The sequence below is a fragment of the Mustela putorius genome, unplaced genomic scaffold (assembly GCF_011764305.1).
Source record: "Mustela putorius furo isolate JIRA1106 unplaced genomic scaffold, ASM1176430v1.1 tig00000095_pilon_pilon_pilon, whole genome shotgun sequence".
Taxonomy (NCBI): Eukaryota; Metazoa; Chordata; class Mammalia; order Carnivora; family Mustelidae; genus Mustela; species Mustela putorius.
The window spans coordinates 29,180,226-29,208,116 of NW_025421280.1; the positions used below are offsets into that span (position 1 = coordinate 29,180,226).

General features: G+C 58.9%; 1 protein-coding gene across 8 annotated transcripts; it reads left to right on the forward strand.

The window, feature by feature from the left end:
• The first annotated feature begins 1,448 nt into the window (after window positions 1-1,448).
• WIZ (WIZ zinc finger) lies at window positions 1,449-26,942 on the forward strand. Of its 8 annotated transcripts, none has more exons than XM_045082460.1 (13): window positions 1,449-1,598; window positions 3,003-3,266; window positions 8,333-8,405; window positions 10,035-12,178; window positions 13,323-13,646; window positions 17,793-17,963; window positions 18,865-19,368; window positions 20,451-20,849; window positions 21,445-21,993; window positions 23,101-23,628; window positions 23,831-24,250; window positions 24,530-24,725; window positions 25,762-26,942. In XM_045082460.1, exons 2-13 carry the CDS (start codon window positions 3,062-3,064, stop codon window positions 25,919-25,921), a joined length of 5,673 nt encoding a protein of 1,890 aa, XP_044938395.1. In that variant the 5' UTR covers window positions 1,449-1,598; window positions 3,003-3,061; the 3' UTR covers window positions 25,922-26,942. The 8 variants fall into 8 exon arrangements, with proteins under 8 accessions (XP_044938395.1, XP_044938410.1, XP_044938405.1 ...); XM_004761125.3 differs by lacking the exon at window positions 1,449-1,598 and adding an exon at window positions 1,786-2,229; XM_045082475.1 differs by lacking the exon at window positions 20,451-20,849.
• Window positions 26,943-27,891: the final 949 nt, after the last annotated feature.

A 27,891-nucleotide genomic window follows, 5' to 3' on the forward strand; every position in this document is an offset into this window, starting at 1 on the left:
GTTTCTGATCATCTTCCTAGAGCATCTTCCTAGGCCCCCAAACCCCACACAAGGTCCCTCACGACAGGGACAGCATGGGTCTGGGAGGCAGATGAAGGAAGGGGCGAGTAGGTGTGGAGACGATTGAGCTCTGTGAGAGTAGGCTGAGTAAATGAGTGGGCATTTGAATCGAAGGTGGGCGAGGGGTAGGGTGAATGGGGCAATAGGCAGATAAATAGGTTAGCATTTGGCGGAAACTTGCCCTGGTACGTGAGTAAATAGACAGTTAGCTGGGATAGGTGTGTCTGCCTAGGAAAGCCTGGATCACAGTAGAAAATAAATCCTTAAGTTAGTTGAGTAGGTGGTTATAGACATTGTATGAATATTTGTTGGGATTTCCTGAGTCTCTTGACCTAGGCAGTGGGGAAACAGTAAGGAGCTGGGCAGACAGGACCTTTTTCCTCATGGAGCTTACTCTCTAGTGGAGACAAGTAAATGTGGAATCGAAGGATGGAAGTCTGCCTGGCCAGGTGGAAGCATGTGTGTAGGAATGGGTGGTTGCTTGCTTGGTTGTTTGGATATGTAAGTATTTACTTGGGTGGTGGGTGGACGGGCAGGTTGATGGGATGTGGATGGCTGGGTTGAGTGGGTATTCAGACGAGTGGTTGGGAATTTGGGTGTGTGGCTAACTCGCTGACAGGACCAGATGTTGGTTGAGTGGTGGATGGATGAGTGGGTAGTTGGGAAGTGGATGGGTGGTTTGAATGGGTGTTTGCATGGATGGGTGGATAGTTGATTGGTTGACTAGATAGATGAATGGGTAGGGAGATGAATGGGCGATTGGACATACCGGTGGGTGGTGGATGGAAGAAGGCGGCAGACCTGTTATGTATTCATGATGGGGTAGTTCTGGAGGCTGTGATCCTTGGGGTTGCGTGGAGAAGGGGGGCTTAGCATTGGGGACCTAGGGCAGCTCTAGGGTCATGGAGGTGCTGAAGTCCAGAGTGGATAATGGTAAAGGAGGGAGAAGACTCGTGATTGAAAGTTGCTGACTGGGGACAGGGGACTGAAGGATAAGGATTGGCTGGGTGGAGTTTTCAATGACCTATAAATGACCCATGGGGGAACTTCTCTGCCCCCCTCCCTTCTGGTGCTATAACAGGCCTAGCATTGGAAGAACCAGTAGGGTGAAGAGGAGCTATTGGGGGCAGGGGGACAAGTGTGTTGTCATGGAAACAGACCCTCTACCTGGACTCTCACACCGCGCGGCCCCTTTAAGGGTGACCCGCCTGGCCACTCCCAACATGGCGGCGCGCCCGCTGACCGCCCCCCCTCAGGGCGGCGTGGGGGGGGGGGGAATGTTGTAGGGGGGGCCTGGACCTCCCCATCATGGCGGCGCGGCGGGGCTGTCGCGCTGAGGTCACGGCGGCGCGCCGGGGGGGCGGGGCGGCGGGGGGAGCGATTTAAAGGGACAATGTCCCCCGAGCGGTGGAGGCGGCGGCGGCTGCGGAGGCCGCGGCACCGGCACCGGGAGCGGCAGCGGCGGTAGCGGCAGCGACGGCCGCACCGAGGAGGGGAGCTTCGAACCCCGGCGCCTGGCCGGCGGCACCGCCTCCCCGGTGAGGCCCGGCCCGGCCTGGGGAGCCCGCGGGCGGGGCGGAGCCGGCTCGGGGAGGGGGAGGCTGGGGCCGGGCCGGGCCAGGCGGGACCCCCCGGGGCGGGGGGCGGGGGCGGGGCCTGCAGGGGCGGGGCCTTGTCGGGGGCGGGGCCGTTCCGGTGGGGGGGAGGAGCGGGGGTCTTGGGGCAGGTGTCCCCCCACCTCCGCGCGTCCCACGGGGTCTCCCGCCCCGAAGTGCACGGGCGGAGGGAGCGTCTCCCGGACCCTGGCCCAACGAGGGGTGCGCTGGCGCGTCGCCGCCCCCACCCCTGCGACCCCCGGGGGGCGTCCAGGCGGGAGGCCCCTTCCCACGCTGCCAAAGTGCTCCGAAGTTGCGGTCCCGCCTGTTCCCCGCGGGCAGTGCCCACCCGGTGGGCACCCGCAGGTGCTTCCTCTGGGCCTGGGCAGGGACCCCCGCCACGACTGCCAGGCCACGGACTGGCCCCTTGGGAGCCCCCAGGCCCCCGAGGGCAGCGCCTGCAGCCAGGCCTGGAGCCCGGGCCCCGCCCCGGTTGCCTGGGCCCGGCCTCCCCACCATCTCCCTGGGGAGGGCGCCTCATTCCTGCCCTTCACTTTCTGCCGTTACCTTGAAGGTATTTATAGGTGGAGAGGACAGCACCCCCCCCCACACACACACACACGGCTTCCCCAGGGTCCTCATTTCTGGACCAGGAGCCCATCCGTCGTTTTTGTCCGCGGACGAGAGAAATCTTGGGAGGGTGGGATGGAAGAGCCCAGGCTGGGTATGCATGAGGGTTGATGTTGGGGATAAGGGGAGGGGTTAATGCTGGGGTCACTTGAGGCTGTGTGTGAGTGCGAAAGGGTTAATGAGAACCCTAAGGTCCTGAGGGGATGGGGGTTGGAGTGTGGGAAAAGTGCAGAGGTAATGATGGGAGCACTTGGGATAGTGAATAGGATCAGAGTGCAGAAGTGGCTGGTATTCGTGCTGAGGCATGGGCACAGGAGATGCATGTGCATGGAAGGGAGGGCACAACTGGGAAAAGTGCAGCAGCGTGTGAATGAAGGGAGGCACCTGGGAGAAGTGATAGGATTAATGCTCGGAGAGAACAAGGTGCATGAGTTTGCATGTGTAAAAATGGGGTAAGCTGAGGCAGTACAGTACACAGGCTATGTAAAGAGGAGTTACCTGTGGGGAGACTGGGGCATACTGAGGATAAAGCCCATTGTATGGCCATCCATACAATGCATATGGATAAAGCCTCAGCACCATTTACTTAGCTCTCCTGGGCTCGGAGGTAAACTGAGGCATTGAGCAGCATGGGTGAGGACTGGGGCTTCAAGGAAGGGGAAACTGAGGCAGCATCCCTTTCCCAACTCCCCTAAGCACCTGTCTCTCTACCCCCAGACCTACAATGCCTTGCTGAGCCAGCCCAGCAACTGAGCGGAGCCAGGTAGAGAGCATCCATGGATGGGCCCCTGGCAGGCGGCCTGGCCGCGCCAGATCGTCCGCGTGGCCCTGAGAGACTACCTGGCCCAGCACCAAGGGAAGACATCGAAGGTGGGGCCGAGGCTGCTGAAGGGGAAGGTGGCATCTTCCGGTCTACCCATTACCTGCCTGTCACCAAGGAGGGACCCCGAGACATTCTGGATGGCAGAGGTGGCATTTCTGGTAAGAGGATGGGCCCTGTGGCCCTGGGGGAGCATGGAGCTTGGCCCTGAGGTTCAGAAAGGGCTAGGTCAACCCAGGGGTTGAGATGGGATTCGGATTCTACTTGCGTCCAGAGCCTTCTCTTTGTACTTTGCTTATTTTCCCATTTTACAGTTGTGAAAACAGAGGCCCTGGGAGCCAGTGACTATCCCCTCACACCACAGTGGGTGGCTAGGAGCTGGGATTTGAACTTGGGTCTGCCTGGTTCCCTCCTTTGAGCACACTAATTGGGTCCAGGTGCCCAGCTTAGCACCCAGAGCATCCTGCCCTGAATGCCCGCTTGTTCCCCAGGCATACCCCATTCCCAGGGTCAATCCCAGCTCCCGCTTGCTGCATTGTGTTGGTGAGTCCTGCTCCTGACCCATGGGCCAAAATGACATGTGCCCTCTAGTGGCCGGGGAGAGACTGGCTAGTCAGGGACCCCAGCTGCCCCTTTGTGCCTTGGTTTACTCAGCAAAAGGGGATCTCACACTGTTCCCACCTCAAGACTTGTTATTCATTAAATACTCAACAATTACTATGTGTCAGGCTGTGTTCTAGGTGCTGGGGATACAGCCATAAATAAAAGAGGCAAAACTCCCTTCCCAGAGAGACCCGAAATTATAGTAGGACAGACAGCAAGCAGCGATATAAATAATGTAAGGTCGGGTAGTGACAGATGCCATAAATGTATTAAATGGAGTGCCAGGATCATGCCCGGAGGACCTGGGAAACCTCCCTGAGTGGGTGGAATTTGAGTGGAGCATTGAATGAATGGTGGGAAAGACAAGCCAGGTGGTGGGAACAGCAGGAGCAAAGGTCCTGTGGTGAAGAGGAGCCTGGTGTGTTCAAGGACCAGGCAGGAGCAGCAGAGTGGTGAGGGCAATGCAGGCTGATGCACCAGATGTCTCTCTTCATCTGCCTGGCCTGCCCTACAGGCCTTGGTTTCCAGGAACTTCCATGTACCTCATCAGGAGTTTCCTACGTGCCAAGCCCTCTACGTGATCATCTCATGTCATTCTTAAAAGTTCCCTGCAGGGTAGCTTCAGCTTTAACCATCTCGTGCTAGAGATGGGAAAATTCAGGCCCTGAGGGGTTAAGTAAGTTGCCCACGGTCCCATGGCTGGCACTAACCTGGCGTGATAGCCCTCATCTTGAACCACCACCCTGGGTCAAGTCATCCTCGACCTGCCTCAACTCAGCCCTAACAACACACATGATGTTCAGATATTTTCAGAGTACCTTCTTGGGACCACACACACATTCCATCCTCACCCTCATGGACCCTGCCATCTGGTGCTGGGGAGACAAACCAGCCACCAGGTGTTAAGACATAGTCGCTGGGGCTGCAGTGGGGAAAGCCCAGCCAGCCCCAGCCTAGCGGCCATCTGGAGTCCTGGATGAGGAACAGTGAGTCAGACAAAGAGGGCAGGGGAGTCTAGGCATCAGGCTTCACATAAGCAATGGCATTGAGGTGATAGATAACACCCAAATGTGTTACACAGGGTGAGGCTGCTGAGGGTGAGAATATCAGCGCTCAGGGAATCTTAGCAACCCCCACCTCCAAACCATTAGCAACCAAGGCCTAGAGATCAGCAGGACCGGGTCCTGGCCAGCCCTGGCAGGTCTGAGACCTTGATTTTATGAGAGCCCAGGAAGCAGGGTTTGGGTTTCCAGAGTCCTCTCTGGGTCTGATTGTGAGGAATTGGTCACTTCTTCTCTACCGGGCAGAAGCCCCAAGTCTGGCAAGGGAGGGGGAAGGTAAGTAGGTAGGTAGGTAGATGCGTCTTCACTCGCTCTAGGCAATCAACCAGGCTCCAGCGCATGTACTTGGGGAAGAGGGCAATGTGGCTGCCAAAAGGGGCCAGGCCCACCCTTAATGATGTCCCTGAGCAAATGGGGCCATGGGACAGGGGTGACTTGACCAGGGTGGGGTCACAGCCTGGAGGTTAGAGGAGGGCCTAAACTTGGGATACACTGCCTCCCCTGCTGCCCCTCTTGATCTGCTCGACTCCCCTTCCTGGTTCGGACACCTGCTCCAGGAGTCTTGGGATGCCTATATATAGGAACAGCCTCTGGGGCTGCTGTCCCACCCCGAAGCCTGGGCCCTCCCTCACTCCGACCCTGCCCTCGGAGACCCCCAAGGGTACTTCCAAACTTCTCCATCTGGACATGGATGCTTCCACTGCCTTCTCTGTCCTACACTATCGCTATTGGCTTGGAGCCCCCACAGCCTCCTTACAGCCCCTGCCTGACGTTTGGCACCTCTCTCTTTGGCCTTCTGGGTGCAGCCAAGGCTTGGGGGGCTGAGACGGTCCACATGGATTGATAGGAGTCTGGTGCGTGTCTGGTATTGAGACCAGGGTGCCAGGGGACGAACAACACATTATCTCTGGCCTCGCGTGGGGCCCCAGGCTGGGGAGCACTTTAGAGCATGGAGTGAGCAGACCTGAGGCTCTCAGTCCAGCCTCCGGCTTCCAACCTGGGACGTCTCTGAGCTAGCCCCGACCCCTTTTCCCCGGGCACCCTCATAGCCCTTTCTTTCCCCCTCCGCCGCGTCTCTGGATGGAGCTTGTACTGTATGATCTCCTTGGCATCCGTCGCTGGCCCTGCAAGATGGGTGGTAGCTGTTTCCTTTATACAGAGGAGGAAACAGGTGGGAAAGGCATGCCCTTCAGTCACTGCTGGGCCTTGAACTTGGATCTGTCTGCCTCCAAAGTCTAGATTCTTGGCCATGCTGCCAAGCTGCCTGGCTTAGGGTTCAAGCCGCGGTGGGAAAGGCATGCCCTTCAGTCACTGCTGGGCCTTGAACTTGGATCTGTCTGCCTCCAAAGTCTAGATTCTTGGCCATGCTTCCAAGCTGCCTGGCTTAGGGTTCAAGCCGCTCGTGGATGCTCTTCTCATTTTCCCTCTCTCATTTTCAAACCCTCTTGGGGACCCACAGATAGCAGGAGTCCGTGAGGGCCCTTTGGCACAGCCACTGCCAAGGGCTGTATCCAGGCACCTCGTCTGACCTACAGGGACTTCTGGATCCCCGCCAGCCCTGGAAGCCCCTGGGCAAGCCCCCAGCCTCCGGGTGTCTTGGACACAGGGCCCTGCTTGGCCTGCTTCCTTCAGAATGCTGCCACTAAAAATAGGAGCCTCGCTGGAGCTGCTCAAAGAGGCCAACACAGCCCCCTGGCTCGTGGAATCCTTAGACAACGCCAGTCGCAGAATCAACGAATCTGGGACGCCCAGAATCTTGGCAGCTGGGGTCCCAGAATCAGAAGCAGGATGCCCGCTCCCTCAGACTACACCTTTAGGCTGTGCAGGGGCTTGCTGCCACTGAATGACTTGCCCACCCCTAAGTAGCTCACATTTATGATCTTATGTTTTCAAGAGACCCCATTTTGGGGGGTCTCTCTCCCCTGGCTGGTCCAGGCTTTGCTTTCCCAGCCTCACACCTTCTCCAACATCCGCCTCAACCTCCCACCCTGACGCTCACCCTTGCATTTGAGAATCCCCCCGGCCTGACCCTGCTCCCCATCAGTCGACTCCCGTGGGCCTCAAATGGGGGTCATTCTGCCTGCAAGGGACACTTTGGCCACATCTGTAGACACTTTGGGTTATCATGACTGCAGGGCCAGGGGCTGGGGAGGCTTCCAGCATCTCGTGGGGAGGGGCCGGGGAGGCTGTGCAGAAAATCATCCGGCCCCATGTGCCGTAATGCTGCGGCCACGAGACAGCTGTAGCCGGTGCAAAGTATGGACCCCCCCCCATTGCCACCCTCACCTTCCAGAGGCCATGGGACAGTCACAGAGCTTCTCTCAGGCTCTGTAGAAGGACCCTCAGCCTGTGACCATGACTTTCTGATCCCCCACAATCCCCTGAATGGCACTTCTGATGCTTTGGCTCCTGACAGTCAGCTCTCAGTTTCCTGGGCAAGTTGAACCACGGGGAATCGGGAAAAGAACTAGCCCTGGCCCTAGCCCTCTTTCTGGACCATCATCCAGTTGAAGCTAATCCAGCCATTGCATCTGTCAGGCTCTGGACGGGGCGCAAGTCCCCCCCCCACCCCACCGTGTGTTAACTTTGGCCCAGGCAGTTGGCCTGCACCCCAGCTGGCACGTTCACCCATGTCAGGCGAGTGTGGCGGGCAGAGGAGGCACAGGCCAGGATTCCTGTGGTCGTTCCAGGCGTTGGCTCCATAGGCGGATAATGGAGAGTTGGCTCTATCTGTGTGAGAGGTCCCAGGAGGGGATTTGATTCTAGGACTTAGGCCTGGAAGGGGGCCTGGGAGGCAGGGACAGGCCCTCTGCAGTTCAGACGTAGAGCTCCTCACTCATCATCTGGCAAGTATTCATTGAGCACCTGCTGTGGGCCAAGCACTGAGATGCTAGTGAATGAGGCTGAAAAGGTCCCTGCCCTCAGCAGGTGCGTCTGCGCCAGCAGGGACGCAGGCAGGTCTCCACAAGAGGAACCGGGCGATTTTGGAGAGTGTGAATAAAGAAATGAAATAGGTGACCAGGGAGGAAGTCACAGGGGCTCTCTCTGGTCAGTGCCCAGGGAAGGACTCTCCAGATGGAAGGAATAGCCAATGCAGAGGCCTCGGGGCCAGAAAGAGTTAGGTGGGCTTGAGGCCTCAAGAAGAGTCAGGACAGAGGAGAGAGTGAGGGGTAAAGAGAGGGAATAAGGCCGGAGAGACCTGCAGACATCCCACCCCACAGGGCTTTGTAGCTAGTGGCTGGGACCCTGGCTTTTATCAGAGGTATTATGAGAAGTCAAGTGAGTTTTTACCAGGGTGTGATTTTAAAAAATCACATTGGCTGCTGGGTGGGGTCAAAGAGAGGATGGTTGAAGGCAGGAAGCCCCCAGGGCCCCCCCAGGAGACTCCTCCAAAGAGACCCCTTTCAAGGCTCAGGAGTACAGAGGCCAAAGGCCTCTCAGAGAGGGGTAGGGAGCCGGCAGGGCCCTTCCAAGGTGCCCGGCAGGGCTCCCGGAGCTGGGGTGTTGTGAAGGACCCCGGCCAGGGGGACCCCGCCCCTCAGGGTCTCCCCTCTCTGTTGCAGACGGGCAGCCCCATCCCGGCCTCAGCGAAGCCCTCCCCCGTGCCACCTCCGCCACCCATCGGATCAGCAGCTGGTGAGTGCCACGCTGGCCCTGACCTCAGGGAGGGCAGGGGGGCAAGCAGGATGCACCTAGGCCCAAAGGAAGCCCCCGGGGAGTGAGAAGGGGAAAGGAGGGAATCAGGAGGCCAGGCAGGAGGAGGTGGCTCCCAGCAGGCAAGCCCCTGGGCATGTGCAGGGGGTGGGGAAGACTGGGATGAACACAGACAGTCAACTCTCATTATCCCTGCCAGGAGCAGGGCCAGAGGGACAGGAGCCTGAAGGTTAGACCCTTGGAGTCCTGTCTCTGCCAGGTGACCCTTACAATGATGCCAGGCCTCTCTAAGCCTCAGTTTCCCCATCTGTAAAATAGAGTCCCTAAGATGCATCTCACAAACTGGCCTTGAGGACCCCAGGGAGGTTGGACAGGAGCAGGAACTGACAGCAACTGTAACAGCAGTGACCCTTTAAGTCTTGGTGGGTGCTCTTAAGTAGTAAGCTTTGCAATGTGTTAATGAGAGCTCCCATTTGTTGAGCGCCTGCTGTAGACTAGCCTCTTGGCAGAGGCTTACCCCACTGAATCTTTACCATGGCCCTGGAGGGTAGGTGGTCCTGTTGGTATCACATGGCACCAATGGGGCTGAGAAAGGTGACCCTGTGATTTCCGCTCTTCTTCTTGGTGAAACCCACTTCTATACCTGTTGGGCAGGTGTGATCGATAGCCCCTCTTGGAGGCGGGGTCCTGAAAATGAAGGGAGATTTACCAGGAACCTACATTGATTGTGGGCTTACCAGGAACCAGGCATCTGGTGAAGTGAAGCATTCCCAAAGCACAGAGTTTTGTTCTCCTCCCCCTACACTTCCCGGGGTCATGGTCGGGGTCCCCATTTAAAGTGCTGTAGTTCTGACCATTTGACTGAGCACACACCTCAGGTGAACTTTTCTTTGACTGTGGATATGAGAAAGTTCCTTAGATGTTGCAAAGGACACAGAGGCTCCTGGTTTGGGGGACTCGTTCCCCTTTTTAGGATTGGAAAACTGAGGCTCAGTGAGGTTGCTTCGCCTCCCCCTTTGCCCCAGAGGAGGTCAGGGTCCTCGGGGCCAGAGGCTGAGCAGAGTCCTTCAACCACTCCTGACTCTGCCCTTCTAAGAGGGGAGCTGCTGGAGAAAGGCATTCCCCTGAGCTGTTGATGCCACAGAGTTGCACGAAATTTGCTGGAAAGTGAGACGAAATGAACGAATTCACCCCAATTTGGGGAAAACCTCTTGGTCTTATGCAGCTGGGGGCACAGATCAGAGCCTTGGGCCCTCCTGGGGGACACATGAGAGTTGACTGTGCCGCCAGACTTGAGGACATACATGCCTTGTGACCCTGGTGTGACCCCTGGTACACTCTGCACACTCTCCCATAATGCAGTGTGGCTGGGCTTCATGGACAGGTGCATCCTGGGAGCTGAATGCATTTTTGGCCCAATAGTTCTGGAAGAGCCACATCTACTCCCCCTGTCTCCCCGCCCTCACCTCCACACTCCCGGCCCCTCTGAGGTTGCCCTCAGGTTGGGTCTCTGGGGCTTGTCTTGGACTGCCTATGAGGACCCCCTCCCCTGCCCAAGGAAGGGAAACTGAGGCCTGTGGCTAACCTGTCCCCATTGGCACTTCCTTGCAGTTGCTGGGATGGAGGCAGCCTGGACTTCCAGCCGGGCTCCCCACCACCCCACCTCCTGGGCCACTTCCCTGGCCCCCCTGATGGCCAGGGGACCTGGGAGCACCCACTGGCCCAGGAAGCCAGGGAGGGCATCCCATCTGAGCGGAGGTTCGAGGACTCGGTCATTGTGAGAACTGTGAAGCCCCACATTGAGCTTGAGGGATCTAGAAGGTTCTTGCACCATCAGGGGGAAGCGAAGCTCTTGGAGAAGTCCCCTCGGGGCCACCCCAGGTTCGACTGGCTCCGAGACACTGATGAGCAGGCCCCACCCCAGGATGGGGGGCTGCACCTGGACCTGCCGCCCCAGCCCCTGCCCCTCACCTCCTTCAGAACAGTGCTCGTGCCGGTAGAAGATGCCACTAAGACGTTGGATGTGACGGTGGTGGACACAAGAGAGCCCCTGGCAGACCTCGAAGGGCTGGCTCAGCCGTCTGAATGGGGCCTGCCCAGGTCGGCCTCAGAGGTGGCCACACAGACCTGGACAGTGAATGCAGAGGCATCCGTGGAGCGGCTGCAGCCGTTGCTGCCCCCGATCCGGACGGGGCCCTACCTGTGTGAGCTGCTGGAGGAGGTGGCCAAGGGGGTGGCCAGCCCGGATGAGGACGAGGACGAGGACGAGGAGCCAGCCGTGTTCCCGTGTATCGAGTGCAGCATCTACTTCAAGCAGAAGGAGCACCTCCTGGAGCACATGAGCCAGCATCGCCGAGCCCCGGGCCAGGAACCCCCTGCCGACTTGGCCCCGCTGGCCTGTGGAGAGTGCGGCTGGGCCTTCGCCGACCCTGGAGCCCTAGAGCAGCACCGGCAGCTGCACCAGGCCTCCCGGGAGAAGATCATCGAAGAGATCCAGAAACTGAAGCAGGTCCCAGGCGATGAAGGCCGGGAGGCCCGGCTGCAGTGCCCCAAGTGCATCTTTGGCACCAATTCCTCCAAGGCCTTTGTGCAACATGCCAAACTGCACGTGCGCGAGCTTCCAGGCCAGCCTGCCAGGGAGCCCTTCGGGGGCGGCAGTGGGGCTGGCAGCCCAGGCCCCGATGCCACCACCCTCACCTACCGACCCTACCGAGCCTCCTCGGGGCTCAGGGGCTGCGTGTTCTGCGGCTTCCCTGCACCCAGCGAGAGCCTGCTCAGGGAGCATGTGAGGCTTGCGCATGCCCACCCCCACTGGGAGGAGGATGCAGAGGCTTTCGAGGAGGACCCTGCCAGCCAGCCAGGCACCAGCCAGGATGCATATGCCCGCTTCCCTGATGCTGCTGAGGACTACTTTGGCAAAGCTGAACCGCTCTTGGCCCCCACATGGCAGGAGAACCCTGCTGGATATGACCCCAGCCTGGCCTTTGGCCCAGGCTGCCAGCAGCTGGGCATGAGGGATTTCCCACTGTCAAAGCCACTTCTGCACGGCACAGACCAGAGGCCCCTGGGAAGGCCAGCCTTTCCCTCACCTCTAGCATCTGCCCCCTACTCCTTACAGCCCAGTAGAAACAAGGCCATGATCCACCCCCAGGGGCTCCCAGCCCAGCTGGGGAGCCACAGACACCCTTGGAGCGAAGAGGAGGAAGAAGACATACCACTGGCCTCAGAAATGGACTTTTCCCCCGAAAATGGGGTTTTTCTACCCCTAGCTACACCCAGCCTCATCCCACAGCTGGCCCTGGACCTGAAGCGAACTTTCCGGAAAGCTCTGAGGGCAGCTGAAGCCTCACGGGCACAGCAGCAGCAGCTCCGAGGGATGGTGCCGCTTGTGCTGGTGGCAAAGCTGGGGCCACAGGTCTTGGCTGCAGCAACGAGGGTGCCCCCAAGGCTGCAGCCCGAGGAGCTGGGACTGGGGGGCGCCCACCCCCTCGACTTCTTACTCCTCGACACACCACTGGACGGCCCGCTGGGGCTGGATGCGCTTCTGGACGGGGACCCGGAGGTGGCACTGAAGCACGAGGAGCGCAAGTGCCCCTACTGCCCCGATCGCTTCCACAATGGCATCGGCTTGGCCAACCATGTCCGGGGCCACCTGAACCGTGTGGGCGTCAGCTACAATGTGCGGCACTTCATCTCTGCTGAGGAGGTGAAGGCCATTGAGCGCAGGTTCTCCTTCCAGAAGAAGAAGAAAAAAGGTAGGGAGGCTTCGCTCCGGCAACCACCTCCCTCCGAGGCCCAAGAGACGCACAGCAGGGCAGCTGAGTTCTGAACCAAGCAACCCTCACTCTAAATGCCCCCATAGTGCCAAGCAGGGGGAAGTCAGGGCCTCCCCCTCCTGGAAGACTGGGAGCCGCAGCAGAGGCCACCGCATCAGTGGAGGTGTGGGGATGCCCCAGTGCCCTGGCCCTTCCGGCAGCTGGAGGAAGGAGTATGAGCAGAGGAGGCAGCCCCAGGCAGGGAATGTCACTGATGTCTTCATTCGACAAATATTTATTGAGAGAGAACCCCTCTGTTCTGGGCACTTGGGGACACAGCAGAGAACGAAACAGCAGTCCCTGCTCTCCTGGAGTTCAAGGCCCAGTAATAGGAGTGTGGGACACTGACCAGCTTCAGAACCCCCGGGGCAGCCTGTGAGGTATGCAGATTCCCAGGCACCAGGGTTCTGATTCTGGAGGTCTGTCTCCAACACAAGTGCCCTGGGGGGTTCTGACGCTGGCAGACATGGATCCCACTTGGGGAAGGTGCTGGTGTGGTGTTTGAGAGAGTGTGTGTGTGCGTGTGTGTGTGTGTAGGCGCACGCGTATGTGCGTGCTCAGGGGGTAAGGGGCAAGAGGCAGACAGCCACAAAACCAAGCACTTACAATGGTGAGTGACCAGGGCTGTGATGGTGGAAGCCAGGGGCTGGGGCAGCCAAGAGGAGGTCCCTGACTCCACCTGGGGACATCCAATCGGGCTCCCACAGAACAGCATCCTATCCGTTTGCCCATTTCTTCATTCAACAAAGATTTAATTGACAGCACCACAGTGACAGAGGCCTGTGCTCTAGACGCGAGAAGGATATTAATCAAACACTCAGCCAAAGGATTGTAAATCCACAACAGGAGAAGGGTTTCTGAGGGAGGAGTCCCTGATGCTGAGGGTCAGACAGAGAAGGCTTCTTGGAGCGGGAGGACTAGTGGACGCATGAGCACATGGGAACTGATTCAGGCAGGAGGGTGAATGGCAAAGGGAAAGGGAGGCTGTGTGATCTTAGGGGGTGGGGAGCATCCCCGGGAATGGGGAGGCCGGGGGCGAGAGAGTCACTCCTCCAGGTAGTCCATGTCCTCTCTCCCTCCACAGTGGCTAACTTTGACCCAGGCACCTTCAGCCTGATGCGTTGTGACTTCTGTGGGGCTGGCTTCGACACGCGAGCCGGCCTCTCCAGCCACGCCCGAGCCCACCTACGAGACTTCGGCATCACTAACTGGGAGCTCACCGTGTCACCCATCAATATCTTGCAAGAGCTGCTGGCCACCTCTGCTGCTGAGCGGCCCCCCAGCCCCCTGGGCTGCGAACCTGGGGGGTCACCTAGCAGCTTCCTGACCTCGCGTCGGCCACGCTTACCTCTCGCAGTGCCCTTTCCACCCACCTGGGCTGAGGACCCTGGGCCAGCCTACGGAGATGGTAAGGGGAGAGGGTGTACATTGGATTGGATTGGGGCCCTGACCCTTCTTGGGGGCCCAGAGAGATGTGTGGGGGGAGGGGGAGGAGTTGCCATTCTGCTTTCCTGGTAGTGTTTCAAGTCACTTTACAAAGTATGTTGACAGCTGTCCTTACAACTGCCCTGCCACGTGGAGGATTTCTGTTTTACTCTGGGGCTGGGCCAGGGCTACTTCTGGATCCAGTTTATCCCTGCCCTGCCTGATAGTGATTTTAACACACACTTATTCAGCTCTTCTTAGGAGCCAAATATATTCTAAGCACTTTACAAACACAAACTTATTTACATCCTCACAACAACGCTATAAGGCAGGTGTTATTATTATTATCCCCCATTTTACAGATGAGGAAACTGAGACACAATGAAATTAATTAACTTGCCCAAGGACACACAGCCAGAAGGGTGGAGCTATGATTCGAAACCCCAGACAGGTCAGGCTCCAGCAGTCTTGCTTTTAAAAACATCATCTGGTTAGCGCAGTGCTGTCTGCTAGAACTTTCTGAGATGGGAAGGTTCTTTAGATGTGTGTTCTGTAGACTCTAGCTCTCCAATGCCTGACGAAATGTGGCTTGAAATGTGGCTAGTTACGAGTTTAGTTGTAACTCATCAGGCACTACAGAGCTAGAGTCTACATTCTGGATTTTCATTGGTGCCGCCTTTGTCCAGCAGCATTGATAACCTCTCCCATAACTGAGTGCTTGTTGTATACTAAGGCTTCATCTCATTCGTGCCTTGAAACCATTCTGTGGGTTTAAGGATTGTTGTGTTCCTATTTTGTGTATAAGGAAACTGTAGGTCATCTGCTTTGCCATACAGCCACAAAGCAGCAGAGCTAGACTTCTGAACACCATATTCGGTGGTCTCCCCATGGAGGACAGCTTGGGAAATCCAGAAGTAATATTTTGGGGAAGGAGCCTAGGACTGAGCACCACTGAGGGAGTGGAAAGGTGAAGTACCCAGTCTGGAAAAGCCTGACTTTGTTGGACAGTTTACTGACTCTCAAAGCAAAGAACTTGGCAGTGAGGAGTAGGTGGGCTTTGGGGAATGGAGAAGTTCCTGAAACAGGGGCAAGTGTCAGGGGCTGCTTGGGGCTGAGGTTTCCTTCTGTTTCTCCTACCTGGAGCTTCCAGGGTCTTATTTAGATCTGTACTCTGAACTCCACTGGATCCATGTGCAAACCCCCTTATCAGTGAAAGGCACCTGAGGGTCTGCAAAGTGGAGAGTGGTGCTACCAAAGCCCCCTCTGCTTGGAGACCGAGTCACAGAAAGGACATAGTGGCTGGCTGAAGTCATAGTTTGGAAAGAGGCAGAGTAGGGACACGACCTCAGGTTTCTTGCCTCTCCGGAAGGCTGTCGCCTGAGCATTCAGCTCACATACCTGGCTAGGTTTGTGGTGTCTCGAGGGTGGCCGAGAAGTGGAGCTGGTTCTGAGGACGGCTGGGGCACAGGCCATAGTTTGTAAGCTACAGGCTTGCCCTCTTCTTTTTTTGTCACTCTAGTAGAGGCCTGAGTGTCAGGCTCAAACTCCTTACTTGGCACTGGGTCAGGTCCCTGAGGGATGGCAGCATGTGTCCAGCAGTCAGGTTGAGCTCTGGTTAACCTGTTTCCATCAGAAGACCAGTGTGGCAGCCCTTAGCGCTGACAGACGTCCAAGCCATTGGGGTGTCAGGATTCAGTCTGGTACTGCCCTGGCCTTGTCCACAGGGAGGTGGGGGGGCGCTCTGATCAGGGTTTCAGTTGACACCTGGTGCGCCAGAGGGCCGTTAAATGAGTGGTTCCAAGATCCTGGAAGCCTTGCCTTGGGGAAGGATGTCCAAGAGTAAGGCTAGGTCTGGGCACCCGCCCTGCACCGTTGTTTTTAGAAGTATCTCCCACATCACTAAGTGGGTCGTCGGGGGCGGGTGCCGGGTTGGGGGCGGAGCAACGGTCAGTTTCTGGCCTCACTCAGCTGTCAAGGAACAGCTGGGGGCAATCGGTTTGGTGTTGGGGAGAAGAAGATTGTGCCTGAAATGGGGTGCCGGCGGTCGCGTGGGGAGTTCCATAGGCTTGCAGGACAGCGCCGGCGAGGGCTGGGGGACATTTGGATCCCGGGATGATGTGGGATCCTTATAGCTGGGATCTGGTGTCTTACAGGATTTCCGACACGGAAGGGAGAATTCCAGGATAGGGAATGGAACAGGATCCCGGAGCACGTCCTAGCTCCGCCCTTCAGGGCTCCAGAAGCCTGGATGCTGTTAAGGCAAATGCATGCGGTCCGAGGATTCCCATTTTAGCCTTAGGGGTGTTCGGGCCGGGGGAGTGGGGAGAGCGTCCCGTCCTGTCCAGGCCAGGAGTGGGAGTGTAGTTGGCCGCCGCGCTCAGAGCGGCGTGCGTGCTTCCGCGAGCTGGGGTGCTGGCGGCTCCCTCAGGCTCCAGCCCCAACCCCCAAGCCCCGGCCCTGCCGGCCGGGACAAGTGCTTCGCTCGCTCGCGGCGCTCGGTGCTCGGCCGGCCGCCCTGGGCGCGCCCCGAGGGGCGGGGCGGAGCAGAGCGGGCTCGGCGGCGGCGCTCGGCGCTCGGCTGCTCCCGCCTGGGGCGGCCGCCCCGCGTGCGCCGGAGCCAAGATGGCCGCCTCCACCGCCCAGTGCCGAGTGACAAAAGCGGAGAGCAAGGCGGCGGCGGGGCCGCGCGCGGGGGGCGCCCGGGAGCGCGCGCCCGCTGGGGCGCCCCCGCCCAGCCCCCCGAGCCCGGGCCCCGCGGCCCTCCCCGCGCCGCCGCCGCCCCCGCCCCCGCCGCCACCGCCGCCGCCGCGGGACGGGCCCAAGGCCGAGCCGGAGCCGGGGCCCGGGCCGGCGCCCGCGCCGGGTAAGAGCCCGCGCCGGGGAGGGTGCGGGGAGGGCAAAGTCGGCATTCCGCCCGCCCCCTGCCGCCGCCCCGGACGCCCGCCGTCCAGTCTCCGGGACTCCCCTCCCCCCCCCAACCCAGGCCCTCCAGACGTGCGGGCCCCGGGCCTCCTGTCGCAGCTCACAGGGTCCCGGGCTTCAGAAACACTCTTCGCGGCTGCTCCGTGGGACCCTCACCCCGTCTGACAGATGTTCCCTGCTCCCCTTGGAGCCCCGGGAGCTTTCCTCAACACAGTCGCGGTCCCTCCGGCGCGGAACCCACTCCAAGTCACTTCAGATACGGTCCCTACAGCATCTGACAGACGCGCCCACTCCACCCGGCGACTTTGACAAAGTCCTCGGTGTCCCGGGCCCCGGTGCCCCTCACCCCCGCCTGTCTTCTTGTTGCCTCCGTAAGACTCAAACTGAGCAGAGGACCTGCACGGCTTCCTGCTCTTAGCGCTGAACGACTCCAAAGCCCCAACTAACACACAGTTTCTCGAGCCTCAGAGCTGTCTCCGTACCCTGAACGCTAAACCTGGGGCTCAGCAGGCCACTCAGGACCACTTCTCTGCAAAATTAGACCATGAGAACATAACTTCGACTCCCTTTTCTCATACACACCTCTTTCAGGGAAGCTTCCTGACCTAACAGATGCCTCCGAAACTTCCTACAAAGTTCTGTGATTACCACTCTTCTTGTCTCCATTCAGAACCCTGCTGATTCAGGCTCCCAGTTCTCACTTACCCCACTTAGGGCTCAGCTTGTGAGAAGCAGACTACTGCGGAGCCCCAACTTCTTCCTGTAGCTCCAGCTGTCTTGTCTGGTGGAGGTTCTCCACAAGTCCTGTGGAGCCTCGTCTCTGCATTGCTTATCTGTCCTCTGACTTTGGCCTTCTCTTACTGGATTCCCCTTCTGACTGCCACCTACCTGCTCCCAAGACTGACATGCTCCCCTGCACAAGCTCTGCCCAGAGAATTTTGTCAGAGCTAGGATGGGAGTAACTGTCCCAACCAGTGTGTGTCTAATGGGTGGAAGCTGCTTCTGGTCCGTGCTGTCCATGTGCAGCCTTGACATCCTGGTGCTGGGGGTTTGGATGGAGCCTCTGCTCTCATAGGGTGAGTTGCCTCCCACGATGAGAGCAGATGCTAAGGATGAGGAAGAAGGCTCTGTGCCCCCACTCTCAGTCCTTATGGGGGTAGACAGCTCACACCCAGTCCGAGCTGAGCTTGTCTTCCTAACCTCACAGGCCTGGGTTCTGAGGAAAACACAATGGTGGCCATGGACTTGGGCTCCCCCCCGCTCCCCAAGAAGAGCCTGCCTGTCCCTGGGCCCTTGGAGCAGGTGGCCAATCGGCTGAGTAGCAAAGTGGCTGCAGAGGTTCCTCATGGCAGCAAGCAGGAGTTGCCAGATCTCAAGGGTGAGTGACCCAGGTGGCAAGGAGGGGGTGCTGGCCAGGCTGGTCAGACTCAAAGGGAACTCTTGAGCCTAGAGTTAGTGTGAGGTCAACAGCTTTCTCTTCACCCCAAGGCACTAAGGAGACAGCTGGTTTTCTTCTGTCCAGCTTCTGATGCCCTGATCGAGCATGGCCTTGAGGTGTACCCTCACTGGGCGGGGGAGGGGCAACCAGGGGAAAAGAATGGTTTTCAAGAGCTCACACTCAGACCTAATTCATTTGCTGACTTCAGCCCTCATTAGCCACGTGATCTTCTGTGTGATACTGTCTTGTCTGTATGTTGATACTGAGATCATTATTGAGTAATTGACAGGCCCTGTGTTGGACTCCAGGGATGTGAGAGAGCAGAACAGATCTGGTACTTGTCCTTGGAGTCATTGAAATTGGGGAGCAGGGAGACAGAGAAAGAGACAGGCAGTGATAAGGGCTCTGCAGAAAAGGGTGGAGGGCACCACAGCGACTGTGGCTGGGCCTTCCAACCCCGTGTTTGGGGCATGAGTTGAGCTGCAAAGGCTGGTTAAGACAGCTCTAGGAAGCGTGTGACTGGCAGGTCAGTGTTTTTGTGAACACCTGTTGCCAGGACACCCTGGTGTGTTGGATATCCGAAAAGTATTCTATTGGCTGGACCACAGAAGGGCTCTGCTTCCTGCTGTGTGCTCTTGGGCATAACTCTTCCTTCTCTGAGACTCAGTTTCCTTACTTGCAAACTGGACAGGCTGATTCCTGCCTTATTAGGGTCATTTTAAGGATCAAAGGGGCTTGCAGGGAGCCTGGGTGAGTAGAGTCCTGGGAGGAGGAGAAGTGGGGAGGGCAGGGTTCAAGGGGCCTCACAGCCAGCTCTCTTGGCCTCCATCTCCCCCTCCAGCCCAGAGCCTGACTACCTGCGAGGTCTGCGGTGCCTGCTTTGAGACACGAAAGGGCCTGTCCAGCCACGCACGCTCCCACCTGCGGCAGCTGGGGGTGGCCGAGTCGGAGAGCAGCGGAGCCCCCATTGACCTCCTCTACGAGCTTGTGAAGCAGAAGGGCCTGCCTGACACACCCCTCGGGCTGCCCCCAGGCCTGTCTAAGAAGTCCAACTCACCGAAGGAGGTGGTCGCTGGGGCCCCTCGGCCTGGCCTGCTTGCCTTGGCCAAGCCCTTGGATGCCCCGGCTGTCAACAAGGCCATCAAGTCACCTCCTGGCTTCTCGACCAAGGGCTTGGCCCATCCACCCAGCTCCCCACTCCTCAAGAAGGCACCACTGGCCCTGGCGGGCTCCCCTACCCCCAAGAATCCTGAGGACAAGAGCCCCCAGCTGTCCCTGAGCCCCCGGCCAGCCTCCCCAAAGGCACAGTGGCCCCAGTCTGAGGACGATGGGCCCCTGAACCTCAGTGAGTGCGGGTCCCGGGAGCTGAGGGAGGTCCTGGCACCGGGAGGGCTGCAGAGCCCAGGGTGGGGCCAGTGGGGACTGCAGCTCCTATGTCCTGGGTCTGCTGGGTCAGAATATTGGTCAGAGCACTGTGTCTCCTGTTGGGCTGGCCATGCAGCATATTATCATCTGCCTCCCACTATACTGTGCTATTGTTCCCCCTGGAGGTCTGGTTGTGGCTGCTGAGCCCGCCAGGGTCATCCTCACCACTTAGGGGCACTCTTGGCCTTCTCTGAGCCCGAGGGTTGGGGCAGTGAAGGTAATCAGAACTCCTGTGGGCCTGACTTCCCCAGAGGGGCATCTTGGGCCCTCCAGGCAGGCAGGTGGTGGCCCACCTGACGGGGGGGGGGGTCCTGTAGTTGGCCCTGTGTTCACATCTTCTTGGCGCTCTCTGCAGAGGCACCTCTACTGTGCCCATGGGTGGAGCCATACCTCCTGGGCTGCCTGTGGGCATGACAAAGAGGGGTTTAGGAAGAACCGCCCCCCTCCCTCCCTGGTGCAGTGAGCAGGTTTAGCATGGTATCCCTTAGGAAGTCAGGCCTTCCCACACATTTGTGGGTGTTAGCCTGGGCTGAGCCCAGGGTCTGGCCCCCTGCCCAACAGGGAGACCCAGTTGGCATCTCATGTTCCCATGAAGCTGCTTCCATTGTCTGCTGTGTTTTCAGGAGCAAGGCCCTGAGCAGCTCTGCCTTTGGCTGTATGATGCTCAGCAACTGGGCGAGGTCCCTGCTTTGCATTCCCACAGCTCCCACAGCCAGGGTCCCAGGGAAGAGTGCCTGGGAGCATCAGATTGTGCCACTGGAATTTGGCCACCACCTCTCCACCCCATATCCTTAAGCTCTCCACACTCACCTTGATACGAAAGGGCTAGGCAGAGAACAGGACTTTCTGTTTCCCAAAACCTCGTAAAATAAGTCTGCGGCACAAGTCTTAATCCCCAAATGGCCTGGGCAGCCTTGAATCATAGCAGGTCTTCTTGCCTCAGTCCCCCAGGGCCGGCCAAGGTGGCGGCCGTGAACCCCCCCCTGTGTTTTGTCTCCGCAGCTTTAGATAGTGACGGGGGCAGAGAGCTGGACTGCCAGCTGTGCGGTGCCTGGTTTGAGACCCGCAAGGGCCTGTCCAGCCACGCCCGCGCCCACCTGCGCCACCTGGGCGTCAGCGACCCGGACGCCAAGGGATCCCCCATAGACGTGCTCCACGGGCTCATCAGGAGGGACGGCGTCCAGATCCGCCTCCCACCCGGGCGCGGCACCCTGGCCCAGCTGGGGCGGCCTCCTCCTACCTCTGCGGCCCTCTCCTTGCTCCCCCCCCCACCGCCGGCCAAGAAGGCCAAGCTGAAGGCCGCGGGTACGGCCAGCCCCTGGGGGAAGCAGGACCTCTCGGCCGCCGCAGCCGCCGGCATTTTCTGGGCCTCTGATGTGGAGCCGTCTCCTCTCAACCTCTGTAGGTTCTCGCTTCAGCCGCTCCCTCCTCCCTGCGGGCCCTGGAGCCCCTCCCGGGGGGGTCGCAGCCCCCTCCCTACTCCTTTCCTGCTGGGGCAGGGAGTAGACAGGGGCCCTTGGCAGTGGGCTGGTTCTGCCCAGAGATCTTGTTGGCAGTTGGCTGCTAGGCCCTCTCTCTTGGCCTTTGACCTCCATGACTGTGACCTTCCCTGAGAATAAAGGCCAAGGGTGGGGTGCTGCCTTTTGGTGTGGAAAGTGTCCATGGTTGCCCCTGGTCTGGATGGTATTTGGCACTTAGGCTACTACTTCCTGCCCACTTACCCCGATCCTTGTCGGGACCCAGGACCCGCAGAGCTGTGGAGTCTTGGTTCCATCCTCTGCGAGGACCGAGGGCACATGTGCTCTCTGGAGCCTCCCCTCGCTCCTGCTGAGTGTCTGACCCCCGCCCCACTCCTTAGTTCCCTCGCTTGCACCTGCCCTCCACCACCACCCCAGCCTGTGGGCATGCCGCTGCCCATGCCCAGCCGACCAGGAGACCCACAGACAAGAATGCTAATGTTGCCCATGATGCTAATTACTCCTTTTTCCTGCTGCAGCCTCGGGCCCAGAGCCAGCTCGAGACATCCGCTGTGAGTTCTGTGGTGAGTTCTTCGAGAACCGCAAGGGCCTATCAAGTCACGCGCGCTCGCACCTGCGGCAGATGGGTGTGACCGAGTGGTATGTCAACGGCTCACCCATTGACACACTACGGGAGATCCTCAAGAGACGGACCCAGTCCCGGCCTGGCGGCCCCCCTAACCCTCCAGGGCCGAGCCCGAAAGCCCTGGCTAAGGTGGTGGGCAGCGGAGGTCCCGGTAGCTCGCTGGAAACCCGCAGCCCTGCAGACCTTCACCTCTCACCCCTGGCCAAGAAGTTGCCACCGCCACCAGGCAGCCCCCTGGGCCACTCACCAACTGCCTCTCCTCCCACGGCCCGGAAGATGTTCCCAGGCCTGGCCGCACCCTCCCTGCCCAAGAAGCTGAAGCCTGAACAAATGCGGGTGGAGATCAAACGGGAGATGCTGCCAGGGGCCCTTCATGGGGAGCCACACCCATCCGAGGGTCCCTGGGCGGCACCACGGGAAGACATGGCCCCCCTGAACCTGTGTAAGTGTGACCCCGGGGGCAGGGCAGTGAGAATAGGTAGAGGGGTCTCCCTCCGCCCCCCACGCACACTTCATGGGTACCCAGAGCACCCTGAGTAGAAACAGAAGGGAGGTTACACAGGTCCAGAGAACAAGGCTTAGCTGTGCATTCTTGCTATGCAGACCTCCCAGCTGAGCTGCTTCTTGATTACCCATCCACACTGGGGAGGCAGAACTGTGCCATTCAATGATGCCCAAAAGATTTTACCTCTTGGGCCATCGTTAATCAATCAGTAGTGTCTACCAGCCAGATTTCTAGGGAGAAAGATTGCAGGGATCAATTAGTGATGTCTACCACAGGCAGGAGTATAAGGACTGGAATTGGGCAGGTGCACATCTTTCTGACATTCCCGGTCACTAAGTGTTTGACATTTTGGAGCCAGGTTTAAGTTAAGTGTTCAGCTCTTCCACTCCAGCGATGTGTGACCTTCGGTGAGTTTCCTCTTTCTGGAGAGTGAAGATACGCATGGTCTGAGCTCTGTATAGTTCCAAAGGGATGTAAATCACTTAGTACGATGCCTGGTTAAACGAAGCCATGTGTATACCAGTCGGTAGTCATACTGTCCCTGTCACTGTTCTTTCTGCTCAAGTTGGCTGAGTCGTGTGCTGACCAGGTGAGGATGGCCCAGGCCTCTGCTTCAGTGCTCCGGTGTATTTCATACCAGCTGTGTGCCACATGCTTGGAGCTGCTCCCTCCAGGTGGAGGTTTCCATCTGCATTTTGTAGAGGAGGAAACAGGCTCAGAGGGGAAGTGGTTTGCCCAGTGTAACATAGGGGTTCACAGCCAAGCTAGTGTCTGAGCCCAGGATCAAGCTTGCTTCTCACTGCTTCTCGATGTCAAGGGAATCATCTTGAAGCCAGCTAGCATTTGAGGTGACAGAGCAAGCAGAAGGGCTGAATGTGCACAAGGGCCCCTGAAAGCGAATAAGGGAGTGGGTCATTGGGGTCGGGGCTGCATGGACGGGACAGCCAGGCACTTAACATTAGCCTTGAGCTTGGAGGCTTCCCGCCGCAGCAGCCGCCTCCTTCTCCTCCCCCTCCCCCTCCCTCCACCCTGGATCCCCTGCAGCGTCCCGGGCAGAGCCTGTTCGTGACATCCGCTGTGAGTTCTGTGGTGAGTTCTTCGAGAACCGCAAGGGCCTGTCAAGCCACGCGCGCTCCCACCTGCGGCAGATGGGCGTGACTGAGTGGTCTGTCAACGGTTCGCCTATCGACACGCTGCGAGAGATCCTCAAGAAGAAGTCCAAACCGTGCCTCATCAAGAAAGAGCCACCAGCCGGAGACCTGGCCCCTGCCTTGGCTGAGGATGGGCCTCCCACAGCTGCTCCTGGGCCTATGCAGGCCCCTCTGCCACTGGCGCCAATGGCTGGCCGCCCAGGCAAACCAGGAGCTGGGCCGGCCCAGGTTCCTCGAGAGCTCAGCCTGGCGCCCATCACTGGTGCCAAGCCCACAGCCACTGGCTACCTGGGCTCAGTGGCAGCCAAGCGGCCCCTGCAGGAGGACCGCCTCCTCCCAGCAGAGGTCAAGGCCAAGACCTACATCCAGACCGAACTGCCCTTCAAGGCAAAGACCCTCCACGAGAAGACCTCCCACTCCTGTAAGCAGTGGGTGGCAGGGTCCTGGGAGGGCGTCTGCTGGGGCCTGCAGGGCCTGGCAGTGCCACGCACACACTGACCCCCAGCAGGGGCCCATGGCAAGGCCCCAGTGGGAGGCGGGACTGACTCCTGACCTGGGCAGGGCCTTCTGGGTACTCTTGTTCCCTTTGGGCTGGGACTCAGCAGCACCCCCTCTGCCTGCAGCCACTGAGGCCTGCTGTGAGCTGTGTGGCCTTTACTTCGAAAACCGCAAGGCCCTGGCCAGCCACGCGCGGGCGCACCTGCGGCAATTTGGCGTGACCGAGTGGTGTGTGAACGGCTCACCCATTGAGACACTGAGCGAGTGGATCAAGCACCGGCCCCAGAAGGTGGGGGCCTACCGCAGCTACATCCAGGGCGGCCGCCCCTTCACCAAGAAATTCCGCAGCGCCGGCCACGGCCGTGACAGCGACAAGCGGCCGCCCCTAGGGCTGGCACCCGGGGGCCTGGCTGTGGTGGGCCGCAGTGCTGGGGGTGAGCCAGGGCCTGAGGCTGGCCGAGCAGCCGACAGTGGTGAGCGGCCTCTGGCAGCCAGCCCGCCAGGCACTGTGAAGGCCGAGGAGCACCAGCGGCAGAACATCAACAGTGAGTGCTGGTGGGAGGGGGGTTTTGGGGGAGGGCACCTGTCCCCGGGGTTCTCCACTGTGCACATATGCCCTTAGTCACTTCCCCAGTTGCTCTCCTATTCTCCCATCTGGGCACTGTCCCACCTGTCCCAAGGCCCAGGCAACATCCAGTCACCAGCTGTCCTGTCTTAGAATTGCCCACAGCCTCTGCCCCTTGCTTGCTAAAGGCAGGAACTTTCCCAGGAGTCCTGCCCTCTGGCTTATCTCCTGTCCTCCTCTTCACCTTTCCCCACCTCAGAATTTGAGCGCCGACAAGCCCGGCCTCCAGACGCCTCTGCAGTCCGGGGGGGAGAAGAGGCCAATGATCTACAGCAGAAGCTGGAAGAGGTGCGGCAGCCTCCGCCCCGGGTCCGGCCGGTCCCCTCCCTGGTACCCCGGCCCCCCCAGACATCACTGGTCAAATTTGTTGGCAACATCTACACCCTCAAGTGCAGGTATGCAGCCCCTTGGGGTGATGGGGGAGAAAGACCTCTCCACTTGGGGGAGAAAGAGCCTCTGAACAAGACAGGGGTTGGTGGGGGTCAGGAGATGTAGCCTCATGGATTGGCGTAGAGTGTGGCTGGAGCCAGGCCAGGGACTTCTCAGCAGACAGCAACACCTCGGAGCATCATGCTGGGACCCTTAGGGTTCTAGTGCTGGCTCTGACACTTAGCAGCAAAGTGACCTTGAGCAAGAGCTTCCCACTCCCTGCCTCAGTATTCCCACCTATAAAGTGAGGTTGGTAACAGATTTGCTGTGAGGATTTAAAAACCTGAATATTTATAGAGCACTCGAACTATGTCTGACATGTGGTAAGCACTCAACGAGTGTTTGCCTGATTCAGGAAAATATAGGTCTTAGTTCATTTTTACCGAAGTCCAGGTGTACATCTGAGGCCAGGAAACTGGGTCTGAGACTTCAGATGGGCTGCCTCAGGCCACATAGGTCAAGTCAGAAGTAAGATTTGAACCCAAGTCTTTGGAGCCACGAGCTCGGGTCCTGGGCCCCTGTTCAGTGAGGCCTCCCTTGGGACCTCAGGGCACAGGGAGTTGGTGAGTTGGGTGCATGAGCAGGGTGGGTGCGAGTTAGTGCCTGACCCCTTCTCCGCAGCTGCTGTCCTTCTGTCCTGGAGCCTGCCGGGGTAGGGTCTGCCTCTCTGGGCTCTCTCCCCTCTCAGATCCTATGATTCAGTCAGATGGTGGAGGGACTTGGGAAGCCCAATGTACTTCCCCAGCATCAGAGCCAGCAGACTGCCCTGAACATAGAGGTGGGGGTCATTAGGGGACCTTACCTTGATCCTGGGATGGATACAGGTAACTGTCCCTGAGGAAACATCTGGCTTCGGGGTCCTCTTCCCTGAAATCCTGGGCTGGCTCTCTCCACACTGAGTAGTGGTAGGTGTGCCGGATGCTCAGGGACGTGGGCAGGGCTACGCATCTGCCTCCTCATGGCAGCGGCCACTCCTCTCTCTTTCTCTGTCCCTCCACACAGGTTCTGCGAGGTGGAATTCCAGGGGCCCCTCTCTATCCAGGAGGAGTGGGTGCGACACTTACAGCGGCACATCCTGGAGATGAATTTCTCCAAAGCGGACCCCCCGCCTGAGGAGCCCCGGGCCCCGCAGGCACAGACAGCGGCGGCAGAGGCGCCCTAACACAAAAGCATTCCAAATTCCCTCTCGTGCCACCTCTTTCTCCTCCGTTTCTTCCACCCTTTCCTCCCTCTTTCTTTTCCGTTTCCAAAGGAGCAAGCCAAAACCTCAAACCGGTTCCCCTTGGGGGCCGGGCACACTACAGCCGGGGCGCCAGGAGCCAGCTAGCGGCCCTTCCCCCAGCCAGCCCGAGGGCTCTGGGGCCACACACAGCGCATCTTCCTTCAGCCCATGCCCACCTGGTCCAGCAGGGGGAGAGGCCAGGTCAGGTGGCAGCTGCTCTGGTCAAGGGGAGGAAGGCCAGCGCTCCCCTGCATCTAGCAGCCAGGCAGGGCTATGTTTGCCCTCCGTGGCCATTTGCAAAGACCCCAAAGACCCCTGTCTTGGTTCCCTCCTGCCCCTGTGAATATCCTCTCACACATGCACACACACATACACGCATATAGACACACACACACAGGCACACACATACACATACGCACGCACGCACCTCGTGAGACCCGGGATCTGCCCCAGCCCCCCAGTTCCTGAGTCAAACGACCACATCATGCCACGGTGCTTGCTCAGGGGAAGGCACGCTCCCTCTGAGGGCCTGCTGGGGCCTGGGAGCCCCCCACTGAGCCCATGATGCCACGGAAATCCTTATTGGCCACCCCCCAGAGGGGCCTTCCCAGCCTGGAAGAGCTCAGAGCTGACAGCTGCCTCCTGCCATGTCAAGGCCCCCCCAGAGCCTTGGGGGACTCCGGGGCCCAGGAGGGGGTGGGGATGGGACTTTCCTCCCCCCACCCCCACTCCCCTCCCTCTTTTCACTGTTGCTTTCTATGTATAGCTCCCTAGACCTTTCACTTTTTTAAAAACGCGTTTTGTGTAGAGAATAAGGAACGTGGATCTTTTTATTTTGCAATCCTGGGCCAGCTAGAGACCGGGAGCTGATTGACCTTTTAACTTTTTTCAGTGGCCACATTTTGGTTATCGATGTACCTAGAAGTATGTAAATTAGATTAAATTTCTCTTCTGGAAACACCCCGGGGCAGGCGGCCAGCGTGTGTTTTTCTGTCGAGTGGACAGGCTGGCATCGTCTGGCAGCCGGGGCTGGGATCGAGCCACCTCCTCCCAGAGCCCCCGGAGGCCCTGGATTTTCCTGTTGGCTGCCAAGCTGACCAGACCCAGCTGGGGATGAGCCCAAGTTCCCAGCTGTTGGCTCTCAATGGCATGGTTGGTGGGGGGCTCTGGCTGGCTGGCTGGCTGGCTGGCTGGCGAAGTGGCTCCTGCGAGCAGAGGAGAGGAACCAAGACTCTGGGCAGCTGGTCTAGGAAGGGAGCCAGGATGAAGTGATGAAGCTGGAAGGGCTCTCGCAAGGGCAGGAGCTGTCCAGTGAGGGTATGGGGGACCTGTGGGAGGAGGGAGAAGCACACAGTTGCTGGCAGCCTTCAGAGAGCTGGGGCCAGCTTGCCTTCAAGACATGTGACTTGTCTGGAGACACAGGCACCCTGAGCCCAAATCACACGAGGGGAAAAAGGAGCTGCTGGCTCCTTCGCGATGTTATTTATTTTCTCGCTCTGCAAATGTTTATTGAACATTTCTGAGATTTTAAGAGATTTTGTTGGCTGCTCCTTCTTGTTTATTGCATGTGGTTTTTCAGCTCATTTTCACTTCAATGGCCAGGGGCTGGAAAGTGGGAATAACCTCATGAAGTGTAGACAGTGGAGGCCTCCTCCTACCCCAGCACTGATGCCCCAGGCCCCCACCATGCCCCTGCCTGGGAGGGACAGGCTAATAAGCTGTGACAGCATGCCCGCAAGAGTGGTCTTGGTCTGCAGCCTTGGCCTTTCTGGTCCTGTGAGGTCTGGTGGAGGAAGGACTCAACCACTAATGTCCATCCCACGCTATGAGTGGGCTTGTCTAAGACTTTGAAAGCACGGAGGGCATCTCTTGGGATGAGAGCTGGCCCGTAGGCATTTCCCCTTTTAGCT

Bases quoted from the DNA above. Each gene is read 5' to 3' on its own strand.
- WIZ (XM_045082460.1), top strand. From the start codon at position 3,062: ATGGATGGGCCCCTGGCAGGCGGCCTGGCCGCGCCAGATCGTCCGCGT. The intron at 13,647-17,792 runs GTAAGGGGAGAG...CTAACCTCACAG, and splicing joins TGGGCCAGCCTACGGAGATG to GCCTGGGTTCTGAGGAAAAC. The intron at 21,994-23,100 runs GTAAGTGTGACC...GATCCCCTGCAG, and splicing joins CATGGCCCCCCTGAACCTGT to CGTCCCGGGCAGAGCCTGTT.